This window comes from Heteronotia binoei, chromosome 2, assembly GCF_032191835.1.
Source record: "Heteronotia binoei isolate CCM8104 ecotype False Entrance Well chromosome 2, APGP_CSIRO_Hbin_v1, whole genome shotgun sequence".
NCBI classification, from domain to species: domain Eukaryota; kingdom Metazoa; phylum Chordata; class Lepidosauria; order Squamata; family Gekkonidae; genus Heteronotia; species Heteronotia binoei.
Window position 1 is genome coordinate 182,506,398 of NC_083224.1, and position 27,553 is coordinate 182,533,950.

The 27,553-nt window shown below is 43.9% G+C and overlaps 1 protein-coding gene across 1 annotated transcript in view; it reads right to left on the reverse strand.

Annotated features, from left to right (window-relative positions):
- Positions 1 to 4,308, reverse strand: part of XPR1 (xenotropic and polytropic retrovirus receptor 1) — a 174,376-nt gene extending 170,068 nt beyond the window's left edge. The window contains exon 1 of the mRNA XM_060232604.1: positions 4,179 to 4,308. Coding sequence (XP_060088587.1) covers positions 4,179 to 4,247 — 69 coding nt within the window. The 5' untranslated portion in view covers positions 4,248 to 4,308. The remainder of the gene's footprint in view (positions 1 to 4,178) is intronic.
- Positions 4,309 to 27,553: the final 23,245 nt, after the last annotated feature.

Sequence of the window (27,553 nt, forward strand, 5' to 3'; positions counted from 1 at the left end):
AGGGTGAATGTAATTAGTAGTTCATAAAATTATGCATACAGAAAAGACAACTGATGGATTTTTTTCCTTCTCTCATAATACTAGAACTCATGGGAATCCGGTTGACTGGCAACAGAAGCATGATAGACAAAGACTAGCTGACTTGTGGAAATTGCTGCTACAAGATATAGTGATGACCAACAATTGAGTTGGCTTTAAGGGTGAATTAGACAAATTCATGAATGACAGGCCCATTAGTGGCCATTTGTCATGATAACTAAATGGAAAATTCACAGGCAGCTACCCTATAAATACCAGTGCTGGAGGAGGCAACAACACAAGGAGGTTTTGGATTCCATGCTCTGTTTGTAGGACATCTGGGGGCATCTTGGTCTCTGTGTAAAATAGAACGTTGAATGTTGGACTAGATACTCCTTTCCATGACAATAGCAATAAACAAAACACGGAACTATGAGCAAAATGTGTAAAACAAACAAAGTTTTCTGTGGAAGAAAATCTGGACTACTGTTGCACAGCAGTCTGAGTACTTCGAACAGGAAAATTATTAACAAGCCTTACAACCATTTTTTTGTGTTTGAAGCACTTGAAGAGACATATTAAATACCAATGTTCTTTTCTTTGTAAAGGACTTCTATGATAAAATTAGTTTCTGATTTTGTTTAAAAAAGAAACAGCTGGGACCTCCTTTAATATGTTTACTATGCTAAGTACCAAACCACAGAACCCAGAAATTTCTAAAAAGCAGATCAGCAACTGGCAATTACTAGGCCAACCCTCTTCCTGCCCCCCCCAAAAAAGGGGAAGCATTGCAAACAGGAACTTGGAAGCATCAATTCAAGCACTGACCCACTATCTTCCCTTCAGGAAAACTAGGACACTAAAAGAATACATCCTACTGCATGTAAATTTGTATTTTGATGGCAGAATTATTATGAACAAGAAAAATATTTTTAGTTCTGAATTCTATTCCTCATTCCTATTTCTAATAACTTCCTTCATAGAGGCAGTTATGCCAAAAGTACAGAGGCCACTTGCTCAGTGAGGTGCTAAAAAAGAGAGAGAGAGAGAGAGATTCCAGGCTACTGTATGCAGAGAACTGGCAGTGGTGCTGAAAACTACTGCCACATTAAGCAACATTTAGCTGGGTCTCTAGACTGACAAAAAGACCATCCCAAAAACAGCAAAACACACCCTTATTACCACCCTTTGAATAATTTTTACCTATGGATGTCGTAAACTAAGAACATGCAACTGCCTAAGAATAATCCCTATTTGTGAAATGTACATAAGAACATAAGAGAAGTCATGTTGGATCAGGCCAATGGCCCATCCAGTCCTACACTCTGTGTCACACAGTGGCCAAAAAAATCCAGGTGCCATCAGTAGGTCCAGGACACCAGAAGCCCTCACCTTGTTGCCCCTCCCAAGCACCAAGAATACAGAGCATCACTTGCCCCAGACACAGAGTTCCAACAATACGCTGTGGCTAATAGCCACTGATGGACCTCTGCTCCATATGTTAAGCCAATCCTCTCTTGAAGCTGGCTATGCTTGTAGCAGCCACCACCTCCTGTGACAGTGAATTCCATGTGTTGATCACCCATTGGGTGAAGAAGTACTTCTTTTTATCCATTCTAACCGGACTGCTCCTTCTCTATTCCAGGCATAATCTTGTAAACCTCTATCATGTCACTCCTCAGTCAACATATCTCCAAGCTAAAGAGCCCTAAGCATTTTAACCTTTCTTCATAGGGAAAGTGTTCCAACCCCTTCTTCCATAAGCATCTACCTCACTTTCTTCCATAAGCATCTACCTCATTTGCTACAAATGCATTGTTGACATCAAAGTATCAGTACTATTCCTTAATAAAATAAAGCTTTTACAGCATTTCTGTTCTCTACTTTCCAATGGCAGCAACAACAACAAAAAATCAGGCTGCTCCTTATAGACTTAGAAGACACAGACTTAACTAGAGTGCCCATCTAGAGAAAGCTAAATGAAAATTCCTGAAATACTAAGCAATAATGGCAAATACAAAATCTGCTCTCAATAAAACTCAAATTTTGCACACAGCAAACTCTCATTAACTTTCCCTTAATACTCATCAGGTGTTTTTCTTGAGCTTTTCTTTTTTCTTAAGGACACACAACACAAAGCCAAGTTTTGAGGGGGGGGGATGACAGATCAACAGTGAATCAGATCACCTAATTTTAAAAAGTCACTAACAGCAATTTTAATTTTAGACATGGTTCTTAAGACATCTGGAGATAACAAAATTCCTATCCATAATTAGGCATAGTTTCTATTATCTCTCTTACTTGAAACAGACAATTGTTTTTTCCAAATACACACAAAAAAAGCTTCCCTCAGAAACTATTCATATTATAGGGGCATTAAAACAATGCATGCATAGGCAACATGGGAATTGTAAAAGGAAAAAATCTAAGGAGCAACAGGAACCATCATAGAAAGGGTCCAAGCTGGTTAAAAAAATGCTTCAGGCAGAACAGCCATTTATGGTCACTCCCAAACAACAGGACCAAATGACAATTCTGATTCACAAAAACAGAAGACATTTGGAATCTCTAAGATGTGCACATAAGCTAAGAACTGCAGGGGGGGGGCACCTGCAACATTAGTCCATGAAAAATGGAAGAGTATGTTTGCAGGAGCTTCAAAGGGACACAGCAGAGCAAAGGATCAGGACTGCAACATAAAGTGTGGACAGAAGGAAGATAAAACTAGTAATGCAAGACCTCCAAATTAAAGAAAAACTAAATTCATCCAACCCAGAGAAAGACCCAGGAGGAAACTGTGAACACTCAAACCACAGAGCAGACAAGCTTTCTCTCTCTCTCTCTGGGAATGTTAAAAAAAAAAATCTCCTTTCACAATCCTCAAAAACTGCATTTTAAGCACAATGGCTGAGAAGTGTGTGGGGCACAGAAAAGGAGAACAAAATCCTGGGGACCCACTGAAACGGGGGAAACCCACATTATTTGTTTTCCCATGATGTTTGTGAGGGAGAGAGATGATGGATTCTTTGTCTGCATGCCCACTCTGATCCTAAGCAGCCCTGCTTTCAGAAGAGGCAGCAAAGTACCAGACTACAGAAACCAGACTCCTAATTAAGAATGTGGCAAGCAATGAACAATTAATCCAGAAAATCCAAGTGTCAGAAACAAGAGTGCATGAGTAACCCAGGGATAGTATGCCACCTAGCTTTCCTACCCTGTGCCTGACAGATAATCTTTGCAGTTGCATTTTTGCTCCCTGCCCTTTGGTAACAATGGTATGCCAATGAAGGGACCTTGAATCCATTAACACACACACAATCCAATAGAAAAAAAAATCTGACTTGAGCCTACAACAAAGAAAGAAGCACAGCTCGGTTTGGGGAAGGGCAGAGGCTCAGGACAAGCACACCCACTGCACCCCAGATCATATTTTCCCAAAAACAGAGCACCAAGCATTGCTGGGGGGTGGGGGGGGCATTTTTAAAGAAATCTGGTGGAAGAGGCAGCTAGCAAAAATCCTGGGGACAGTTTAACAGGGACCAATTTCACACTAGACCCTTAATGCTGGTTTAGCCCTGTCCCCCAAGCTGAAATTCTGCACTAGAATCACAGAGTTGGTTTCTCTGATTCACTGATTCTAGTGTGGAATGTCCGTTTGGGGGGACAGCGCTAAACCTGGATTAAAGGTCTAGTGCGAAACCGGTCCCGGGTTTCTTACAAGAGCCGCTGCATCGTTAACTTACAGCATCGCAAACTTGGATGAATGCAGGCGGAGGGGACCAGTAGAACAACATCAACAACAACAACAACGAGAGAAAGGGAGAGATGGGAGGGACCCGAGCTGATAGATCCCAGCCGGGTGACAGGAGACTGCGGCGCCAGGAGGAGCTGGAGGCACGAGCCGAGGAAGGGTCCGCGGCCCCCTGCCCCAAAAGGAGGAACCCCGGGGGCGGAAAGAGGAGGTTTTGCATTCATTTCTCCTCTTTCCCCCACCCCCTCCTCCACAACCACCCGCTCCGTTCCTGGCCGCTTTGCCTCCCAACACAGGAGCATCCCCCTCCGCCCACAGCCCGCTCATTCCTCGCCTCAGGCTCGAGGCTTATGGACCCCCCCCCTCCTCCCCTCGCCCCTTCTCCCCACGGCCGCTTCTTCTCCTTCACCTCATACTGGATGTACTGCTTCCGCCACTCCGGGGTGATGTGCGCGGAGAGGTGCTCGGCGAACTTCATGGTGCCGCCGCCTCCTCAGCCCTCGCCGGCCACCTCTTCCTCCTCCTCGTCGTCGTCTCCCTTCACCTTCACTCGGCCGCCCCGGAGCCGGCTCGGCGGAGGCGGGTCCCGCCTGAGGTGCCTTCTGCGGGTGGGGTGGCGCCGCCCCCGCCGCACATGAGCTCCGCCGCCGCCTCCCTCCCTCCCTCGGCCCCGCGCGCCTTCCCCCGCTCAGGGTCTCCTCAGCGCCGCCGCCACCGCCCGCTGCGGCCCCGCCGCTTCCTCCGGTGCTCCTGCAGCAGCAGCGGCGGCGGCAGCTCCCGCCGCCATGTTTTCCTCTCCTCCTCCTCCTCCTCACGGCTCGCTCAGGCCCGCTCCTTCCCCCCCGCCTCGCTTCCCATACCCGCCGAGCTTGACGTCATCGCCATGGTAACCGCCTCCCTCTAGAAGGAGACGTAAAGAAAAAGAAGGGGGGGGAGACAGACGAACCGAGGAGGGAGGGGGGGAAGACCGTCGCTATTAGCCACGCCCATCCTCGCTCCGCCCTCTCGCCAATTGGATTCAAAGAAGCTCGGCGGGGGCGGCGAGTTCTCACGCCCACGCCACGCCCCCCGGCCTCTGCTCTTCAAAGGGATCGGAAAGGGCGACACGCCCCTTTTGCTAGAGCTCGCTGCTGCAGTAGCGGGTGGAGGGTGCGGGGAAAGGAGGTGCGCGTCGTCCTTGGCAGAGGCTGATGCTCTCTCCTTTTGGCAATTCATACATGGCAAGGCGGGGGGGGGGATCTCAAGGCACAATCATGAAAGCTGATGCTGGGATGCTGAACAGGTGTGCAGAACAAGTCAATGGGGGCCCTGGAGGGGGTTTTTTTTGCCATTTTCAGGGCGGGGAGCAGGGGTCACTGGGTCTGGGAAAGGAAGTATTTGTGAGTTTCCTGCATTGTGTAGGGTGTTGGACTAAATGACCTTGGAGGTCCCTTCCAACTGTATGATTCTATGAAGCTCTTGAGATCCTGAAGGATGAACACCAGTCAAAGGGAACAACTATCAGGGTTGGCTCTGCCACTAGGCAAACTAGGCAATTTCCTAGGGTGCTGGCATTCTGTGGGTGCCAAATTGGGCAGCCCCCATGTGACTCCGTGATGTCATCAGTGTAAGGGGGGGCGTCAGAAATTCACCTTGCGTAGGGTGCTAGACAGTCTAGGGCAGGCCCTGTCAACTATGACCCTGAGTCAAGGTTTGACTCTTGAGAACCAGTTTGGTGTTGTGGTTAAGTGCGCGGACTCTAATCTGGGAGAACCGGGTTTCATTCCCCACTCCATGTGCACCTGCAGAGTGACCTTAGGTCAGTCACAGTTCTTGAAAGAGCTGCTTTCTTCAGAGCAGTTCTCTCAGAGCTCTCTCAGCCCCACCTACCTCACAGGGTATCTGTTGCGGGGAACAGAAAGGAAGGAGGTTGTAAACTGCCCTGAGGGTGGGGTCCAAATCCAGTCTCTTCTTGTATCCTTGTGTGCTTCCACAGCTGGCAATGAACGCATCATTGTGTTCCCTCTGTTGACCAGGACAGGGGAGCCCTTCTTCAAGGAGGTAAAGGACAGTTCTGGGGTGGGGGGGGAGAAAAGATACTACTATGCAGGTAGACAATGGGACTGGAAATTGCCCCCACTGGAATAAGACTCTTTTAAAGGAAAAGTCAGAAAGGGAGTATCTGCTCAAAGAGATCAAGAGACTCAGAACAATGCCCTAACCTGGCTGCCCAGGCAAACTCTCATCAGATTTTGAAAGCTAAGCAGGGTCATCTCTGGCAAGTACTTGGAAGGAAGACCTCTTTGGAATAGCAGCAGTCGGGAGGACAGAGGCAGGCTTTATTCAGCCACTGCTTTGAATATCCTCCAGGCCCCTAGTATGGGTCAGTCATCAGAAGTCACCATCACTTCCAGATGCAGACACAAACCTATAAAATACAAAAAGAGAGACTCAGAAGTATAATCCCTCACACTAGTCAAGGCCTTTCCCCTTCTGAAAGAGCAGAAAGACTTTCCACTCCCTCATCCCAGCCAGTTTGGTGTAGCAGTTAAGTGTGCAGACTCTTGTCTGGGAGAACCGGATTTGATTCCCAACTCTTCCACTTCAAGCTGCTGGAATGGCCTTGGGTCAGCCATAGCTAACCACTACACCAAACTGGCTTGTCAGGAGGTGCCCTGACCCAATTTTGTAGCAACTCTGATGCAGAACTGAAGCGCTGGTATTGAGATATCTAGTTATGTGGTTTAAAATGGATGTGACCACATGCCCCAGATTGCAGGAAAATTGGATCCCGATAACTCAAGTGGTTGGGTTAGCCATAGCTATCGCAGGAGTTGTCCTCGAAAGGGCAGCTGCTGTGAGTGCCCTCTCAGCCCCACCCACCTCACAGGTGTCTGTTGTTGGGGGAGAAGTAGGAGATTGTAAGCCTCTCTGATTCAGAGAGGAGTGCGGGGTATAAATCTGCAGTTTTTGTCTTCTAATTGTAATTGCTTTATGCATAACTGATAAGTTGTAAGAGGAGGTGTAGTGGCTAGAATGTGAGGAAGCCTAGCTTGGCTATCAGGTGGGCTATCCAGTTTCTCCACACCACTTTTAAGTTTAGAAATCTGCAGGGCTTTGTGGAAAAAGCCCAGCAGCAATTCATTTGCATATTAGACCACACCCCCTGACATCACCATTGTTTCACACAGGGCTTTTTTGTGGGAAAAGCCCAGCAGGAACTGATTTGCATATTAGGCCACACACCCCTGGAGCCAAGCCAGCCAGAATTGCGTTCCTGTTGAAAAAAAAAAGCCCTGCAAATCTGGATCCAATTTTCCTGCAGTCTGGTGCATGCGGTCACATTCGTTTTAAATCACCTAACTGGATATCTCAATACCAGCACTTCAGTTCTGCATCAGAGTTGCTACAGAACTGGGTCAGGGCACCTCCTGACAAGCAATTAGCTAAGCATCTGGTGTGTTCATTAGTCACCTTTGTCATGATTCTCTTAAATGAGCTATATGTAGAAAGGAAACTGTAGCTGCAGGGAAGATATATCTTTCAACATAAATCATGTTTCCAAGTGATGTTTGCTTATGAAAGCGTATGGGAGTAGGACTGCCAGCCTCCAGCTCCCCTGGAGAAAATGGCTGCTTTGGAGGGTGGGTTCTGTGGCATTGTACTAAGGAGAGCCAGTTTGGTGTAGTGGTTAAGTGTGCGGACTCTTATCTTGGAGAACCGGGTTCGATTCCCCACACCTCTGGGTTCAGCTGCTGATGTGACCTTGAATCAGTCACAAGTTCTCTCAGAGCTGTTCTGCTCAAGAGCAGTTTCTGTCAGAGCTCTCTCAGCCTGACCTACCTCACAGGGTATCTGTTGTGAAAAGGCAAAGGAGATTGTAAGCCACTCTGAGACTCCTTCAGGTAGTGGAGGGTGCGGTATAAATCTTCTCTCCTCCCCAAACCCCTCCCTCCTTGATCTCCGCCCCCAAAAGCTGCAGGAATTTTATGTCCCAGAGTTGGTAGCGCTCTATGTAAGGAGGTCTGGTGGCTTATACAGTCAGGGTGGTATAGTGAATGAACTTTCGGATTCGGATCTGGGAGACTGATGTTCATATCCTCGCTCATCTCTGCCGTGGATGTTTGCTGAATGAACTTGAGCCTGTCCCTCTCTCTCAGCCTTGCTTACCTCACAGGGTTGTAGCTGTGAGGATCATAAAATGGAGGAGGAGAAAACAAGGTTATTAACAGCTTTCAGCTCCACATTGGGGAGAGAAAAGCAGGGTATAAATCAGGGGTGTCAAATATTTGGCCCGGCGGGTGGATCAGGCCCCCAGAGGGTTCCTATCAGGCCCGTGTGCAAGTCTGCTTTCCTCTCCCTCTCTCTTGCTTCCTTCTATGTCACAGCTTGCTTTGCCAGGCTTGCTCAATTGCACAAGAGCTACAGATCAAAGCCCCTTTTCCTTCTATTGGCTGTGGCTCCACCCCTCCTCATCCCCTGGGGAGGGAGGGAAAGAGACAGAGCTTCCTTTGCCCAGGCAAACTTTGGATAGGAAGAACATGGTTTGGACTAAAAGTAATTTGAATTGGTATTTTCCTTAAAGTAATATGACTGGAAGCTAGGATTGTGCAAAGTGAATGGTTTTAATTGGACTGACATATATATTTCAGCAGTTGTTGCTTTTGCTCACAGTCTCAATTCTCAGTTCTCCTCCTTATTCTGTACTTATTTAGGAGAATCTGTAGAAGTGCGCATGCACACAAAAGCTTATACCTTCAATTGGTCTTAAAGTTGCCACTGGACTCAGTTTGAATAACTTAGGGATCCATTTCCTGGATTTTTCCTATTTAATAAGAAAATAGGCAAAACCTTTCTAGGGCACAGAAGCCTTAGAAGATCCTGCAAATTAAAACTCTCAAGCTGGGGGCACCAGAAGTTAGCTTTGCCTAGGGCACCAGATAGTCTCTGGCCAGCCCTGCGAGTGTCGGATCTCTGTCATATTCCATTTGTCTCTGCCCTTGTGTCTGTTTGTCCCAGTGATGAGACTGCCTTATGCACAGAACTGCCCCAACACCTTGCATTGGTCCCCCTCTTGACTCTTTTGATCCCCCTAAAACCTCACCTTTTGCATAAAGCCCTTACTGCACTAAAACTGAGCATAAACACATGCACATGAAATGAATGCACATCCATTGATCTGTCTCCTCCCTCCATTTGCTGCCGTTCTTGTGTCAAATTGAATAAGATCCTCGGAGCAGGAACTTTGGTTCTGGTTCCCAATAAAACTACCAGGCGTAGTGGGGCATTTGTTTCTCTGATAATAACAGGCATTGCACCAGCTGCATATAAAACATTAAACTTCTGATTGCTAAGAAGCTTTGAGCTCTGCAGACCTTGGGTTGGATCTAGTGGATCTATCCTGCTAGCAGTGGTGCTTTCTCCTTGCCCAGCACATGAAGAAGAATGGGGTTTTTACTCCACCTTTCACTCAGGAATCTCAGAGTGGCTTACAGTCTCCTGCTCTTCCTCTCCCCACAAGTGGGGCTGAGAGAGCTCTTTTGAGAACTGCTCTTGAAAGAACACCTCTGAAAGAACTGTGACTGACCCAAGGTCTTCCAGCTGGCTTCACATGGAGGATTGTGGAATCAAACCTGGTTCTCCAGATTAGAGTCTGCTGCTCTTTATCACTATACCACCCTGGCTCTCAAGGTCACCTGGGTGGCTGCATGTGGAGGAGTTGGGAATCAAACCCAGCTCTGCAAATTAGAGTCCACTGCTCTCAACCACTACACTAAACTGGTACCTTTATCCAGGGCTCTTTTTTTGTAGAAAAAGCCCTGCAGGAACTCATTTGCATATTAGGCCACACACCGCTGATGTCACCATTGTTTCAAACAGGGCTTTTTTGTGGAGAAAACCTTGCAGGAACTCATTTGCATATTAGGCCAGCCATAACTACATTCCTATGTGTTTGTACTCAAAAAAAGGCCCTGCCTTTATTCTGGTGCATGATGCTCCTCTTGCATTGAGGGAAATGACAACATTTGTGCCATGGATCTGTGTGCTCCAGCCCCAAATCTGGTGATCCAGGGATAGGGTATAAGGGAAAGGGAGTTGCCACAACCCTGGGCACTGTGTATAACTGATGCAGGTGGAGTAGCTGTGCTAGTCGGAATCAACAGAACAAAGTTTGAGTCCAGTGGCACTTTTAAGACCAACAAAGTTTTAGTCTGGGTTTAAGCTTTTGTGTACAGTACCCTTCTTCAGATGTAGAACAGAATTATAGGTGGGACAGACCTGGTAGGGGCCCGATCTTTTGTCAGCCTCCCAGGGAAGCAAGGCGAGGACAATTCAGGAGCTGGAAATGGACTGACTCACAAAGGCTCAGGAATCTTGACCTGTTGTCAGACAGTTCAGTTCAGTTCAGACCTTTATTGGCATAAAAGCAATCATGACTCACAAAGTAGGTACGAAGGCCTGAAGTATAGTAAGAACAATACATAAAGCGATCAATTAAAACGGCAGCCAATAATACTAATCAAAATTAGACACCCAGCAATTAAAATACAGAAGTATGCCTAGATTAGATTTAATTGTATAGGCTTCTACTAAGAAATTTGCAACACATGTAGTAATGTGGGGATTAACATCTTCTAAAAAGTAGGTTAGAGTTTTCCTTTTAGTAAATACATTGTGTTGGAGATATTCAGCTAAAAACTGTCTACGTTGTGAGGCCAGGAAAGGACATTCTAAAATAATATGTGATATAGAATTAAGGACTCCTAATTCACATGGACATAATCTATTTTGGAGACCTGGTAGGGGCCTGATCTTTTGTCGGCCTCCCAGGGAAGCAAGGCAGGGACAATTCAGGAGCTGGAACTGTCTGCCTCACAAGAACTCAGGAATCTTCACCTGTTGTCTATGTTGAGGAAGAGTAGAAGATGCAGTACATTTAAGAATACAGTTTGATAAAGCTGAAACGCTCTTCGATGCCATCGTCCTTGGTTTCTCTGAGTGACTCATCCATAACAGGCATAACAATAATGCTTCATATTTATGGGCTGTAGTTTGAGTACTTTGCACACACTGTTTCAAGAACCCTGTAAAGGTTGTCAGGATTATGAGTCCCTTGTAACAGCCCTGTAAAGGTTGTCAGGATTATGATTCCCACATTACAAATGTGAGCACTGAGTGCTAGAAGGTATATATTCTGAGCTCCCAGCCATTAAAGAAAAATTAGTTTTGGGGCACGTTCCAGTTTGGATCATAACTATGCGGAGGAGGGTTAGCCTCCTCTATGTTAAACAGAACGGGCAGAGGCGTAACCCCCCTTCTTGTGTGTGTCAAATGCTGTTAAATTGTAGCTGACCAGGCTATGCCAATCCCTTAGGGCAGGGGTGTCGGACTCATTTATTATGAGGGCCAGATCTGACATAAACGAGACATTGTCGGGCTGGGTCATGTCAGGTTGGGCCAAGCCATGTCAGGCCGGGCCTATTTAAGATTAGGTAGCAGGGATATAAATTTTATAAAGAACATAGACAAACACAAATATTTATATTTTTAAAAAATTAAAACATCCTTACAACATTAGCACTCACTGGTTTTAAAAGTGCTTTTTTTGTATTTCTCCCATGGGATCCAGGGAACTGGGCAAAGGAAGCTCTGGCTCTTTCCTTCCTTCCCCAGGGCATTGGGGGGAGGAGCCTCAGTGAATAGAAGGAAAAGAGGCTTGGCTCAGTAGCTCTGCCGTGTGATTGAGAGAAGCTCTCCCTCTTCCCCTTCTCCCCAAGGGAGGAGCCTCAGCCAATGGAGAAAACAGAGGTTTTGCTCTGTCGCTTCTGTGCAGTTGAGCAAGCCTGGCAAAGCAAGCTGTGATGCAGAAGGAATAGAGAAAGAGAGAAGGAAGCAGAGGACAGCCGGTTGCTCAGGGGCCTAATTCAGTCCCCAAACTGCGTGTTTGACACCCCTAACTTAGGGCTTGCAATAGAGGTAGTTTGTCATTGCTTGCCTCTGCATTGCAACATTGGACTTTTCCTTTGTGGTCTCCCGTCCAAGTACTAACCAGAGCTGAACCTGCTTAGCTTTTGAGATCTGACAAGATTGGGCTAGCCTGGGCCCTAACTCAGCCTCTTCAGTTCCTCTAATAAATTGCCAAGTGGTTCTTTTTGACCTACTTTGTTTTTTTACTTCCTGGATAACAAGTTTTATTAAATTTAACAGGGAAAATTAGGGAATTGGGGGAAGGATCAGGGCTAGGATACAAAAAATAAAAGAATAGATTACAGTTATTACTACATCAAGAAAAACAAAAGAAAAATATAATTCATTATACCTGCAAGTACTCAAAATTAATACATAGATATTACCTTTAAAGTCTACAAATATTTTATGATCTTTTGATATTACTGTAAAATCCTCCTGTTTTACCAACTATTTAGTGGCAGATTCCAGATTCTTATCTATCATATCTGTGATCATACAAAACCAAATATATGTATCTTTAATCTACATAAAGCAACAGAAGGGAAAAAAAGGTTCAAATTCTGGTCTTCAGTGCTAGCTTATTAGCCAAGAGGTTTCAATATGTAGCAACAGCAGCTGCATCTCTATCTAATTTACAAAGGAATCTCAAGGCTAAACGAAAATAAAACAAGCTTCTCATTAACCATGAAAGGCTTTTGAGTTAGATGGGTACAGTTATGATACTCATGTCTTATTAGCAAATGTTGATAATTTTAGGCATCTACTTGAACAGTTAGCTCTCTTTAATAAACAAAAAGGATGGATTTTCAAAAAGAGAAAAAGTAAGCAAGGGAGGAGAAGAAAAAACCAACACAAATCCATGGAATGCTGTTTTTACAGTAGCCCTCATCTCAGAAGGCTCTAGCCATTCCCAATTGCTCCCACAACTTCACACTAAACAGAAAGGGGAACCTTGATCTATAGGGAAGATTCATCTCACTCCCATCAAATTGTACTCATTTATTTCCCTGAAAAGCAAAGAAAAAAGAGTGAATTAATTCATTGGCAGACATCTCCATGCATGGGAATGACAAAGGGCACCTCCTCACCAACCATTCAAGAAAAAGCAAAAATATTAAATGTATGTATACACTTTCTTTATATATATATGTGTTTGTGTGTGTGTAATTCTAGCTACAAAAGTCCAAATTCTAATTAAACATTAATTTTTTTGGCCTAAAATTAGCGTATATTTAAATTTTAAAAAGTTTTATAAGTTGTTAGAGTCATTAAAATCCCTCTTTTCTAAGCAACAGATTGTTAAACTTCATTATGATTTTGAGCTTTGCAGAAAATAACACCAAACCAAAACAAGCTGCCCATTCAATTTGAAAAATAAAAAACCAAATAATCCTGCTTTAGGTTTGAAGAATCCCTCAAAAAAAAGGGGGGGGGATTCAAAATTAAGTCCCATAATATTGTGCCTGTTAGAGAATAGTCTTATAATCTCTTCTTATAGTTTGAATAAAAACGAAGATCCCCTAGTTCAAAAATGAGAATATCCATTCCAAGATCTTATGTCAGATCCATATTATGCTCATGTCAAGCCACTGTATGGTAAAAGTTTATATTCTCTTCTTCCTAAAAGCCTTCCAAGTCATAATCCTTGTTGTTGGACTTGCTCTGAGGCTGTAGATTTTAATTGAGTCGACTGATTTTCCCCTTTCACTGCTAAGAATTTTTACAAAGAGCTTTGGAGCCAAATCGATGTTATTTCCCGCCTTTCTTTGTCTCAGTGAACTGTAGGTTTCGTTTCTTCTGCATAAGTGCATAAACTGCATTCATTTTAACATCACGCAAGGCAATCTCAGGCAGTTGTCGTTTCACTTTCGCCCGCTTCTCAGGCAGATTTTGTGCTCCTTGATATCTCTGTTCTTGTATATTTTCCATATTTTCCATTTCTTTACAATTCTCCAGGAATTTTCCCATCTGCTCCTTTACCAATTCTGCTAAAAGACCAAGTCCCTGCCTTATGGAGAGTATAGTAGTCATAAAATCTTTTGATTTATTCACCTCTTCCCTGCTGTTATAATCAGTATGATAGTAGAAATCAGAGAATAAGTTCAGAGTGCCAGGTTGAAAATCCAGAAATCCAGCTTTTCTCATATAAAGTCACATTCCACCTTTGATCAAGCTTTGTATAGTATGTTGGTAGTCCAATTGTCACTTATTTAATTTTAAACCAGATCCATCCACAACTATATACTCAGTCCAATTCCTTTTACTTGAAATAAAGACAATTGTTATAAGCTTGTTCTTTTAATTTTAGAAGCCTCTCTTGTGTTTAGCCTCCTCCCCCTCTTTTTGAAAAGTCAAATTTGGTTTTATAATAGGACTTTAGTTGATAGGTTACATTCCAAAGTAAACTTACTTGCAAGGTATAGTCCATTAGTTGAAGTAGAAAAACAATTAGAAGAAAGTATTTTGTTACTGGTAGACACAGCTAGTGCCATACAAAAAGGCGATTGTCGCAGTGAGGCTTCAGGATAGACAAAGAACCAGGCTTCGCCCACCGATGAAATCCCTGGGAATGTCATTTCCCATGCTGTCAGGGCTCCCCCTCCAGAGTCCCCTCAAGTATCTGGGCTTCCCAGACCCCCTCAATCTGCTCAATTTGGGGAGTTCGCAAGAGCTGCGATTCCCCCCGCCTTGCTGAGCTAAAGCCAGAACAGGCTTTTTACTTAAAGCTAGCAGAATTGTATTCCAATCCGTGTGACTTGCAGTAAAGAAGGCAGTATATAAATCATGCCTAGCTAACAGCTGGCTCTTCGGTTTTGCCAATAGTGGTATTTATTTTATTATTGCTGTGATGACTCCCCGCATGCACGATCAAGACACACTCTCTTGAAAAGGACATTGCATCCCACAAGAACTGCTCAGTTTTCCGAATACAGGTGTACCATAGATTTATGCAAACTATACTGATAGTTATTTGTTTTAATTAAGATTGCCAGGTCCGACTAAAGAAATATCTGAGAACTTTGGGGGTGGAGCCAAGAGACTTTGGGGGTGGAGCCAGGAGCAAGGTTGTGACAAGCACGATTAAACTCCTAATGGAATTCTGGCCATCACATTTAAAGAGACTGCTCCTTTTAAATGCTTCCCCTCCATTGGAAATTGAGAGTTTGTGATTGGCTCAAGGTCACATTGCAAGCATTCATGGGCGAGCAGGGATTGAAACCAGTGGCTCTTAAATCCTAGTGCAATGCTATAACCACTACATCAGAATGGTGCATGTATTCCAATTCCTAATAATCCCTAGCATGGATATTTTGCCAGCACTCCATGAGGAGCAGATGTTTTCTTTGACCATCCACTAGGAACCCATGACCTCTTTCCTGGTTATTCATATGTGGGACTTCTAATTTAAAAAGAAGATGGCTGAGGGAGACATATAATTCAGGTATAATATGGAGGAAGTAGATAAAGGTAACATTTCCCTCTCTCCCACAATGTCAGTTGAAGTTATACTGTTTTGGACTAACATAACTGAAGACCACCTACTCTTTGAGAGCCAGTTTGGTGTAGTGGTTAAGAGTGGCACTCTCTAATCTGGGAGAACTGGGTTTGATTCCCCACTCCTCCACAGCAGCTGCTGAGTGACCTTGGATCAGTTGTACAAGTTCTCTCAAGAGCAGTTCTCTCAGAACAGCTCTCAACTCCTCCTCTCCCCACAACAGACACCCCGTGAGGTAGGTGGGGACCTACCTCACGGGGTGTCTGTTGTGGGGAGAGGAAGGGAATTAGATTGTAAGATGCTCTAAGTGAAGGCTGGTGTATAAATTCCAACCTCCTCTTCCTCCTGCTGAACCGACCACTGCAATCATCTTTGGAGGCCTAGAGATCAGGGTGGATGATAACCTGGGAAAGTACCTTCTCAGAAGTGGCATCAAAACTCCAGAACTCTCTCTTGGGGAGATTTACTTGACCCCGGTGACCTCCTTCCACCCCAGTGTTTTTACTGTTTAACCATTGCTTTTATCTTTGTATATCACTATATTCATTTTAACCTCTGGGTTTAAATTGTTTTTATGATGTTTCTGTGTTGGTTTTAACAGCTTTTAAAACAAGGTTTTGATTTGTATATTTTAATCTGTCAGCTATCTTGATGGCCCTATCCGGGCAGAAAGGTGAGGTAAAATCTTGTTAACAAATAATGTTAGAACTTGTAATCACCCAATTAAATTAATTGACATTGGAATCTGGTGAGATAAAAAAACACTCTTCTTGCCCAGCGCATAATTTGTGTATGCAATATGCAGCTACAGGATGCGGTGATGGCCATTAGTTTTTAGGCAGCTTTAAAAGGATGTTGGGAAAATCGGAAAGAGAGATCTATCAACTCCCATTAGCAATGATGGCTGAATGTGGCCCCCATGTTCAGTGGCAGAGCACCTCTGGATACTGGTAAATGCAGTGGAAACACCAAAGGGCTGCTGTTGTTCTCCTGCACTGTCTGTGGGTTTCCTAGAGACATCTGGCTCTATTACCATGTGAGGACTAAAGATGTATGTTCCTTGGACATGTGTCAGTGTAAACGGTAAGAAAGATACTCAGGTCAAGAATTAAGGACTGTGGTATATAGTACTATGCAGGGTTTTTTTGGTAGAAAAAGCCCAGCAGGAACTCATTTGCATATTAGGCCACACCCCCTGACATCACCATTGTTTTACACAGGGCTTTTATGTAGAAAAAGCCCATCAGGAACTAATTTGCACATTAGGCCACACCCCCTGGCACCAAGCCAGCCAGAACTCCGTTCCTGTGCATTCCTGCTCAAAAAAAAGGCCCTGGTACTATGTATAGTTCATACTGTTGGTTGCTATAAGCAGGATCCTACTACGAAATTTCTTCATCGTTTAATGCATCATGTTAGTATTTATGCTTTGCATCCGTTTAAATTTTAGCTAATTTTTTATTTCGTTTTTGTATACTAGTTATGTTGAACTTCTCTTTGTAGGAATTTTCTTTTTTTGTCTGTATCCTGTAATCCTGTGATTTGTGCTGCTCATTGACCAAATAAAACTGACTGTGTTTGGTTCTGTTTTGGATTTCTGGTTGGTTACTGATTTCTACAATCCAATTCCTAATTCACACTGCCACTCATTCTTTTACTGAAAGAGCTGCTGTCTAAGGTTCCATACCTGGCTTAAAGAAATGCCCTCAGTCTGGACAGTGACCCCCCCAAAGCCAACCAGATATCTTTTCACAAAATGGCAAGGAGTAATGAGAATCCAGATGGAGTGAAAACAGGAAGAAAGTTTATTGAGAGGAAAAACACAAACAATGGGAATGGAAAATCGGCAACCTTGGCAGGTTAAAATAATATCAATCATTTACAGTAATAACATCCAGCATAAGAAAGCCCACTTCAAAAAAACAGTCACTCCAAGTTTTTGAACACTGTGCTAGCTACTCTACTCTGGAGGGGACACAAGAGGTAAAGTAAGCAAGAACATACAGCTATAGCCATGTATTGAAGGAAGTCCAACAAAGTTCTATTTCTGAGGGTAAGAGTCTAAATATCCAGGCAGAAAATAAACCAAAGTGATCCAAAGAAGCAAAGACACATGGCCTGTGCCCAAAATGAGTGTTCCAGAGTTATGCACACAGGTGGTTTGGGCTACTTTTGTAGCAGGAACTCCTTTGCATATTAGGTCACACCCTTCTTATATAGCCAATCCTCCAAGAGCTTACAGGGCTCTTCTTACAGGGCATACTGTAAGCTCTTGGAGGATTGGCTACATCAGGGGTGTGGCCTAATATGCAAAGGAGTTCCTGCTACAAAAAAACCAGGTTTGAAGTCACCTGGACATATGAGAGAGAGCAGAATACTCGATGGCTAAATATACTTCAGGTTCTTTTTCTTTCTAGGTTTGGAAAGATGAGAGAGAGTAAAGAGTGTATCCAGGTGTGACACTTGACTAGTTGAAGGGGAGGAGTGTGCCATTCAGGATTGTGAGGAAACTTTGAAATAAAGCAAGGAACAGTTGTGGCCTGATGTATAGCTTTGGTAGGCAGTTCTAACTAGACCAAAGTCAGAACCTTTAACAATTTGGTCAAAGAAATCGTTAGGAAATTTTAGGAATTAGGTCAAAGTGGGGAATTATTTGTTGGAGAATGGCCAAACTATTTTTGGCAGAATTCCTTTTGGTAGAATGGCTTTGACAGTTTTCTTTTGTGGCTGAAGGCATACCAATTAATCACTCAATGGCCTCCATTAGGGAACAGAACATAAGAGAATCCATGTTGGGTCAGGCCATCCAGTCCAATACAATGGCCAAAGAAACCAGGTGCCATCAGGAGGTTGACCAGTGGGGCCAGACACTAGAAGCCCTCTCACTGTTGCCTCCCCCAAAACACCAAGAATACAGAGCATCACTGCCCCAGACAGAGTTTCATCTATACTTTGTGACTAGTAGCCACTGATGGACCTCTGCTCCGTATATTTATCCAATCCTCTCTTGAAGCTGGCTATGCTTGTAGCCGCTGCCACCTCCTATGGCAGTGAATTCCATGTGTTAATCACTCTTCGGGGGAAGAAGGGGGGAATTATGGCTCTTCTTGGCATACAGAAGTCCTAGGTTCAATCCCCCATATCTCCAGTTAAAAGACTAGGCAGTAGGTGATTTTAAAGACCTCTACTTGAGACCCTGGGGAGCTGATGCTAGTCCAAGCAGATTATACTGGTCTTGATGGACAGATGGCTGATTCAATATAAGGCAGCTCCATGTGTGTTCAACTATCTGGTTGTCAGATACTGGGTAAGGCAAGGTCTCTACAAAAGATATCCTAGTTCTACTCCAGTTAGCATGATGACTGAGCTAGGAATGGTCCTACTTGCTTGGACTTTTGTTGTGGAAAGCTTGTTTCATTGGCCAGAGCAACAGGGGCACTTGTAGGGAACAATTCACCCCAGAATGCAGGTCTAAAAGAGCCTTCGAACTAGTTTAGCAGTATTGTTCCAAACTCCTATAAAGCCTCACTATACAAAAGACCTACTTGGTGAATTTGAATGTATTTGTTATGTTTATACCACACCTTTCCCCATGGCTCGAGGCAGCTTACAAAGTCAAGTTCAAAACACAGGAAACACAATAAAATCCCCACATAATTGTGATTGGATCCTAATTGTTTTCTTTTCTGTTCCTAATTCATTCTTCTTTGTAGAAACAATGAAATGCAAAGATTTCACATTTCAGCAGAAAGCCACCCACACACTAAATGGCAGGAATGTTAAGGGGGGGCAACCCATCAGTAATATGAAAGCAGAAATCAAACCGCCTACATCTATGTTCTTTCTTCTGTCACTGCATTTTAATGCTTCATTTATCTTTACAACTCTTTTTCTCATTAGCAAAGTAAGTCAGGGGAACAGAAGAGGAGACCAGAGAGAGAGAATGTGTGTGTATGGCTGATTTGCAAGGTAGAATCTATAGCATTATATCCCATTGAAGTCCCTCCCCTCCCCAGCCCCCACCCTCTTCAAGCTCTACCCCCAAATCTCCAGGAATTTACCAACTTGGCATTGGTAGCCCTAGTAGGGTGGTCAGTTCCAGCTTAGGAAATATTTTGGGACTTTGGGGGTGAAGCTAGGAGCAAGCCCGTGACAAGCATGACTGAACTCCAAAGGGAGTTCTGGCCATCACATTTAAAGGAACCGTGCTCCTTTTAAATGCCTTCCCTTCATTGGAAATAATGGAGGATGGGGGTACCTTCTTTTGGGGCTCATAGAATTGAAGTCCCTGGTCCAACCTTTTAAAAACTTTGCTTGCACTGCCATCTCAAGCAGTGTTATGCCTTTTAAATCCATTGAAGCCAAGGGATACAACTCTGGTTAGGATGGCAGACTTCTATAGAAGGCCAATACAATAATTAGGTTTTCTGATTCCTGTTCAAAATCCAGTAATGGGCTGGTTCGTCTCTTCTCCACTCCCGTTAATACAACATACTTGCAGAGCCATATTTGTCTGCCACGCTTCTTCTGTCTGTGCCACTGACTCACAATAGAACTGTGCCCTGGCCATGTACCTTTCCAATTTTAGAAGGTGTGGCAAGGCATAACTAAAATTATTAGTTGTAAAGCATTTTATAGTACTTATAAAATTGCAGAAATTATAAGCCTGCAATTGAATATATCTGTGCAAACTACTTTTATTGTAACATATTAGAATTCTGGAACATTAGCTAGGTTTGTAAGATGCTAGGAAGGTACGTAAGTCCGGGTTTGCCCCCCCCCCATGTTTTCATAATTCTGGGCTTCCCATTGGTCTCGTTCTTTATCCAATCAGCCTGAACTTGGAGCAGGTTGCCGTATTCCAACATTATATCCTTCAATATTCCTTCCAGCCTCTAATTCTGCCACTATACGGACAGTGTAACGCAGATGTCATCAACCTTTTTGAACTTGTGGGCACCTTTGGAATTTTGAGACAGAGTGGAGGGTGTCCCTTCAAGAGGGGATTGGATAAACATCTGGAGCAGAGGTCCATCAGTGGCTAATAGTGTATTGTTGGAACTCTCTGTCTGGGGCAAATGATGCTCTGTATTCTTGGCGCTTGGGGGGGGCACAGTGAGAGGGCTTCTAGTGTCCTGGCTCCAGTGATAGACCTCCTGATGGCACCTGGGTTTTTTGGTCACTGTGTGACACAGAGTGTTGGACTGGATGGGCCATTGGCCTGATCCAACATGGCTTCTCTTTTGTTCTCATATTCTATCTTACTACAAAATGACCACCACAGAAGGTAGAGCCAAGCACAACTAAGATAAAGTGGGATGGGGAGTATAAACATGCAGCAGAAGCCCAAGGGGGGAAATAACATTCACACAGAAGATGATGAACAATACGGAAAATGGAGGATAAAACTCACAGACAGAAGACACCTGGGGGGGGGGAAGGGAAGGGGGGGTGCTCTGTTGCTGGTGCTCTCAAGCTCCATCACCTCACAGCTGATCTTCAGGTGCTGTTTACAGAATCCTAGATTCTCCTCCAATGAGCAGTGGGCAGGATCCAAGCAAAAAGCCCCTTTATTTGTATGAAAGCAACCAGTCCGTCTTTCCAATGGCTGTCTACATTCCTGAAGCACTTGGCAGGTGCTTGAGAAAGCACTGGAGTGTGCAATGGGGCTCGTGGGAGCCATGGTGGAGACCCCTGGTAATGTTCATTTTTAGCTGTCAAGGATATCCACTTGCTTGCTAAGAAATGTGTGGATCCATCTGTGTTCCTTGGAAGCAAAGGTACAGAGGGTAAGCATTACGGAAACCACAAATGCTCTTATCCTCAGACCTCGTCTGCAGTGTGGAGATAATCATATTAGCCTGCTTTATAGAACAGTTGTAAGGATTGCTGAATTATGGGAAAACCTGCAAACAATTTTGCAAAATACTGAATGCAACTGCTTTGGTCGCCTTTTCTTAAATGTTGAGGCTTGGTTATCTTTTTGGAACCTCAGCAGAGGAAATCTACTGCAGGTCCCCCCTCCCCTCCCCTGCCACTTCTTTAGGATTCCCAATTTAGGAGTTTTATAGGATGAGACCATCACCACCATACCAACTTTCCACTTGGCACCACATTACTATTTCTAGGATTTTTAATCCATGGGCTAGCATGGTTTTACCCCTTGTCTTTTAATGTGTTCTTAAGATTTAAATTATATTTTACATATTAATTTGGGTGCAATGCCCAAGGCTGATTCAAGGCACTTAGAAGAAGAGTTGGTTTTTACACTCGACTTTTCTCTACCTTAAGAAGTCTCAAAGCAGCTTACAATTTCCTTCCCTTCCTCTCCCCACAACAGACACCCTGTGAGGTAGGTGGGGTTGAGAGAGTTCTGAGAGGACAGTGACTGGCCCAAGGTCACCCAACAGCTGCACGCGGAGGAGTGGTGAATCAAACCTGGTTCTCCAGATTAGAATCTGCCATTCTTAACCATAACACCACATATTTAGTTACCCCCAGGGCTTTTTTGAGCAGGAATGCAATTCCAGCTGGCTTGGCATCAGGGGGTGTGGCCTAATATGTAAATGAGTTCCTGCTGGGATTTTTCTATTAAAAGTCCTGTGTGAAACAATGGTGACATCAGGGGGCATGACCTAATTTGCAAATGAGTTCCTGCTGGGCCTTTTCTATTTAAAAGCCCTGGTTATCCCACACAAGCTATACCCAGTGCCAGCTAGGCCTAAGGCAGGGGATGATGGAAATCACCTCCTTTGCTCTTGATGCCTGGGAGTGAGCCAAGTCTCTATAGTGCGTTAGGGCCCTCTATCACTCAGAGATCTTGACTAGTCATTTTAGACAGGCAGATTTTTGCCCACATCCTGGCAAAGAAAACTGTTACCCCAGTAACACAGCCCTGATGTAGCCATTCCTTCAAGAGCTTACAGGGCTTTTAGTACAGGGTCTACTGTAAGGTTTTGGAGGATTGGCTACATCAGGGGTGTGTGGCCTAATATTCAAAGCAGTTCCTGTTACAAAAAAAAAGCCCTGATCATGACCAATACTGTTCCAGCAGTATTCATAATTTACATGTGCATCAGAGTGCCATCTGAACTAGAATAATACTGCTTCCATTTGTTATCACCAACATGATACACCTGTGTCAGGGCTGTACTTAAATGCAAACGATGGCCAATATGATTGATGACTCAGCCATTTCCACCTAGAAAGCTAGCATGCCACAGAGAAGGGCTCTAGCTTCTCATTCTCCCTGTCACACAAATTTTCTACAGATTCGAACACTCAGTTATATGAGTCCCCATCAGCAGTTTAAAGTGCTTCAGCCAATACATCAGTTTAGCACAGTAAAAGGAACTAGGCCTCATTCTCTTCAAGCGTAGGTTTTTCTTTCTCTCACCTTCTTTTGTCTTACCTCGCTGTGCCACGTTATGAGAACTCCCACCTACCTAACACTCAGATGGTCCACAAACTTGTTCAAGAAATATACATATGAACGCATGAAACTGCCTTATGCTGAATCAGACCATGAGTTAATCATAGTCAGTATTGTCCACTTAGACCGCAGTGGCTCTCTGTTGTCTCAGGCAAAAAATTTTCACCTCACAAACTGCCAGATTCTTTAACTGGAGATATCAGAGATTGAACCTGGGACTTTCTGCATGAAAGAAGAAGAGGAGGAGGAGGAGGAGATTGGATCTATAAACTGCCTTTCACTCAGAGTCCCAGAGCAGCTTACAGTCTCCTTCCCTTCCTCTCCCCACAACAGACCCCCTGTGAGGTGGGTGGGGCTGAGAGAGCTCTGGGGAAACTTCTTATGTTCACATGGGGTATTTCTTGAGAGAACAGCTCTGAGAGAACTGTGGCTTGCCCAAGATCACTGAACCGTGGCCTCTCTCCAAAGACCTGAGGTAGTTCAGCGAAGAGCTACCCAGAGGAGACAGACACTGTGTGTGTTTAAAGTCCCAACAAGTCTCAGCAGAGGTGGTTTTCCACTCCATGCCTCCACATCACAACCCTGGGATTCCTTGGTGGTCTCCCATCCAAAATATTGAGCAATATTGACCCTGCTTAGCTTCCTAGATCTGATAAGATTGGGCTATCCTGGGCTGTCCAGGAACTACATGACCCTAATTTGTTTTTGAGGTATGATGAAGCAGGAAGCTTTCTGTTGCCTGACCAATTTAAACTATCACCCCAGCCCATGTACAAAGGCAGTTAATCCCAGTTCTGTTTCCCCGGATCTCAAGGGCAAAGCCATTACCTTTAATGATTCTCATCAAAACCGCAAAAACGCTACAAACGTTTTGTCAAAGGCTGTCACAATTTCCAGTCCTTCTGATTTGTGAGCAAAATCCTTGCCTTAGGATTCCTTGGCAGCAACAGAAGATTAGCTTGCGCTAGACTTGTGTGTTGATTTTATCTGTTTATTATGTTTGCAGAAAACATTTCAATTAGTGATGATTTAGCGCCTTTCAAAAGGAGCTTCCGAATCAGCAGTTCAAGAAGCAACGAGCTTAGACAGAACAGAATTGCTATTGCCATTTGAGGCACGTTTCTTGGGCATGTGTCGTTTTAATATATAACTTTTGTAAACAGAAAGCCAGGCCAGGGAAACTAACAACACTGCAGCCAATAATCTCACTGAAGTGAATGAGTGAGAAAGCAAAACTGACTTAGATGGATCAAAATTAAATCGAGGCGAGACAACCGAAGAATGCTTGCAACTATTGAAAATGTACCGAGCTAGACTAACCCCTGTAGTTATTTATTTGATTTATTTCAGTATTTTTTGGAATATATTTTTATTTGTTAAAAAACAAGATAAACGGGATACAAAAGAACAAAGAGGGATTATATAGCAGGAAAGGGATTATACGACAAGCCATATATATCAAAGATTGTTATACGTTGCAGAAGTATTTTTTATAATCCTGGTTTTCTTTCTAGTGGCCCTCCAAAGCTGCTTACAAAAGACAATTTATGGAAAGCCAATTCAAATCAACAAATGGATACAAGAATGATACCATACAACCCACCACATCCTGGGCTAATCCTGGATTGTTCATCTGGCTCACTTGAGGTCTCAGGCTGCCAGCTATAGGCTGAGAATCAAGAGTCAAGAGCCTTCTGACTCATGCCTCTGGTCATTTTGAAGCTAAAAACCTGCAATCCAAAGAGGAAAAAGACACTCAGCCCAGATGTCTTTCTGTTTCCATAAGGATGTTTCCTCACCTTTCTCCCCAGCTAGTTGTTGCAACAAAGAAGAACCTTGTTTGTTTGGAAACAGAGTCAACTGTATTTCCTTATGATGGCTCGTTAAAGTGCTTAAGGAAGTTTTGTCTGGGATCAAATTGTCCTTTACAGGCAGGTTGAGATAAGGCAGATTTATAAAAACATTGGTCCATCCCAAGAGCCTATTGGAGAGGTGTTCAACAGAGTCATTCGCTCACTAGGCCATGGATAACCCACAGGCTCAATCCAGCCACTAAGGGGCTTTACCCCAGGCCCTTCTGGTACATCTAGAGTTTCATGCTGGGAACTCAGTTCCCAGGTGCCTATGTGCCTGATTTGGATTGGGACTACAGTGCATGAGAAAGGGCTTTAGACAGGGCATTTTTTGTAGCAGGAACTCCTTTGTCTGTTAGGCCACACCCTCTGATGTAGCCAATCTTCCAAGAGCTTACAGGGCTCTTAAACTCCAGGAGGACTGGCAAAGGAGTTCCTGCTACAAAAAAAGCTCTGGCTTTAGATGCCCACCTTGTGCTGTTTCCCCAACCTGAAACAGCCCCAGAACCGCACCCTTTGCCCAACTGGGGAAACCTAGTATCTCCTAAGTAGGCAAATGGCACTTCCCAGAGTCATTTCAGGTCAGAAAAACAGCAGGAGGGGGACTCCAAGGAGAAAAACATAGCCTGTAGTTAGGCCCAGAGGCTTTGATGGAGTGGCTTCCTTTCACTTACTTCTGAGCCAGTGTGGTGTAGTGGTTAAGAGCAGTGGACTCTAATCTGGAGAAGTGGGTTTAATTCTCCACTCCCCCACACTAAGAAGTTAGGTAACCTTGAGTTAGTCACACTTCTCTCAGAGCTGTTCTCTCTGAGCTCTCTCAGCCCTCCCTACTTCACAGAGTGTCTCTTATGGGGAGAGGATGGGAAGGGGATTGTAAGCTGCTCTGAGACTCTTGAGTGAAAGGTAGGGTATAAATCCAATCTCCTCCTCCTGTCTTACTTGGCTCACACTTAAAAGCAAATTAGTTAGGGGCATCTTAAGCTTTTAGGTTCTGCTACAGCCTCACTGGGAAAGAAGAAGAAAGAACCCTTTGCCATATCACAGCTAGGAATCAGCATGAACTGGCTCACAAACTAAAGTTCATGACAAATTTTGTCTGCTTCATGGTTCATGAACAAAAGTCCATGACTGGTCAACCGGCACAAACTTCCAGTGGTTGGTGGCAGTTCATGAATGGATACATTTCCAGAAAGATTATCTCTGCTCTATTTAAATGTTTATCAGACTTCAAAGCAAACTTCAGAGCAACAAGAGAGAGCATAGAGGAGTGGGTGACAGGGTGAGGTTCCCTGTGCGTTTGGTGTGTGTAGTTTGAACGTTTGAACCTGTGTGTGACATCCCCCCCCCCACAAAAACGCACTTTCCTGGGGACATTTTTTTGGGGGGGCATAATACAGATCCCGTAAATCCAATCCTCACCAAACTTGGAAGGGAGGTAGAGGAGAATCAGCTGGAGATCCCCTGTGGGTTTGGTATCTCTAGCACACTTGGGTGGTCCATTCTACCTCATCATGAACCTCATGAACTGAACTGGTTAATTTGGCATCTAAAGCAAGGGTTGCAAACATGACCCATAGACCAGATCAGGTCCCTGGAGAGCTCCTATCAGGCCCACAAGCAACTCACTGTCATCTGCTTCCTTCTCCCTCTCTTTCTTCCTTCTTGCTTTGCCAGGCTTGCTGAATCGTATAGGAGCTACAGAGGAAAGCCACTATTTTCTCCATTGGCTGACCAGCACATGAAGCAACTTATGTACAAAAGCTTGCAATGCCTAGCCGTTTCATGTTTTCCTCTGGGTCTCAGGCTCAAAGCATTGACCATGAGATTTCTGTAATGAATGTCAATAAATTAAAAGTAAGTTTGCAACTTATAGATTTACACCTGAACCACACCTGAACAGCATGCTCAAGATTGCTACAGCACAGACCTGTCTCCAGATTTTGATGCAATAATTCAATTCAATTCAATTCAATTCAATTTGCTTTATTACAGTCCATGACCAAATACACAGTACAATGCAGACCAACAACACCCCCAGAAAAATTGTAAAAATCTAGAGGGACCTAAAAAGGTAAAACATATGATATAAAAATACAGATAAAAAATTAAAAAGTTATACAGCTCCAGTAAAATATTAACTAAAAATACACTGATTAACATTTGTTTGTTTCAATAGCATTTATGGTAGTATACAGAGTACTCAGGGATTAAGGTAAAGTAAAATACAAGTTTGGGAATATTCAAAAATAATTAAAAAAACAGACAGTTTCAAGACTGTTTAATTAATTAATTCAATAATTCGATTCAGAACAAGAAGGGTCAGTTATCAGAGACTATTAAAACAAAATATTGCAAGAGTGCTAACCTTTTAAGCATGTTTTATTCTAAGTTTAAGAGAAATTTTTAATTATGTTTGTCTGTGTCCTTTACAAAGTTTATATCTCCGCTACCTGGCATTATATTTTATGACACATGTGGCCTGGCCCAATGAGGTCTCATTTATGTCAGTTCCAACCCTCATAACGAATGTGTTTGGCACTCCTGATCTAAAAGTTCATGATGGTATGTGGCTCACAAGCTGAGCATGCCATGAATCACGAACCGAACCAATTTTTTTTCTGACTTGTGCCCATCCTTAATCATTGCTCTTCCGGGAGTGACTGTTGGTATCACTTGTGTTGCTGGCCCTTCAGCTCATGACGATTTTAAGGCATGGTCCCCTGTTAATTAACCATATTTACCCAGACAGAAGCAAGCTTACCGCAGAAGCACCAGGAGAGAGGAGGCAGGAAGGCCTGTCCCATATGTACATAGGAGTAAGAACAATTGATTTCCAAGGGGCACTTCTTCCAAGGGTTTTTAAGGCAAGGAACTTTCCTGGTATTCCTTGATGGTCTTTCATCTGATTACTGACCAGCACTGACCTTGCTTCGCTTGCAACGGAACCCATAGGATTTTAAAGGCAAGAGACTTTCCTGGTATTGTCATCCAAATACTGACCAGCACTGACTCTGCTTAGCTTCCAAGATCTGATGAGATCAGGCTAGTCTGGC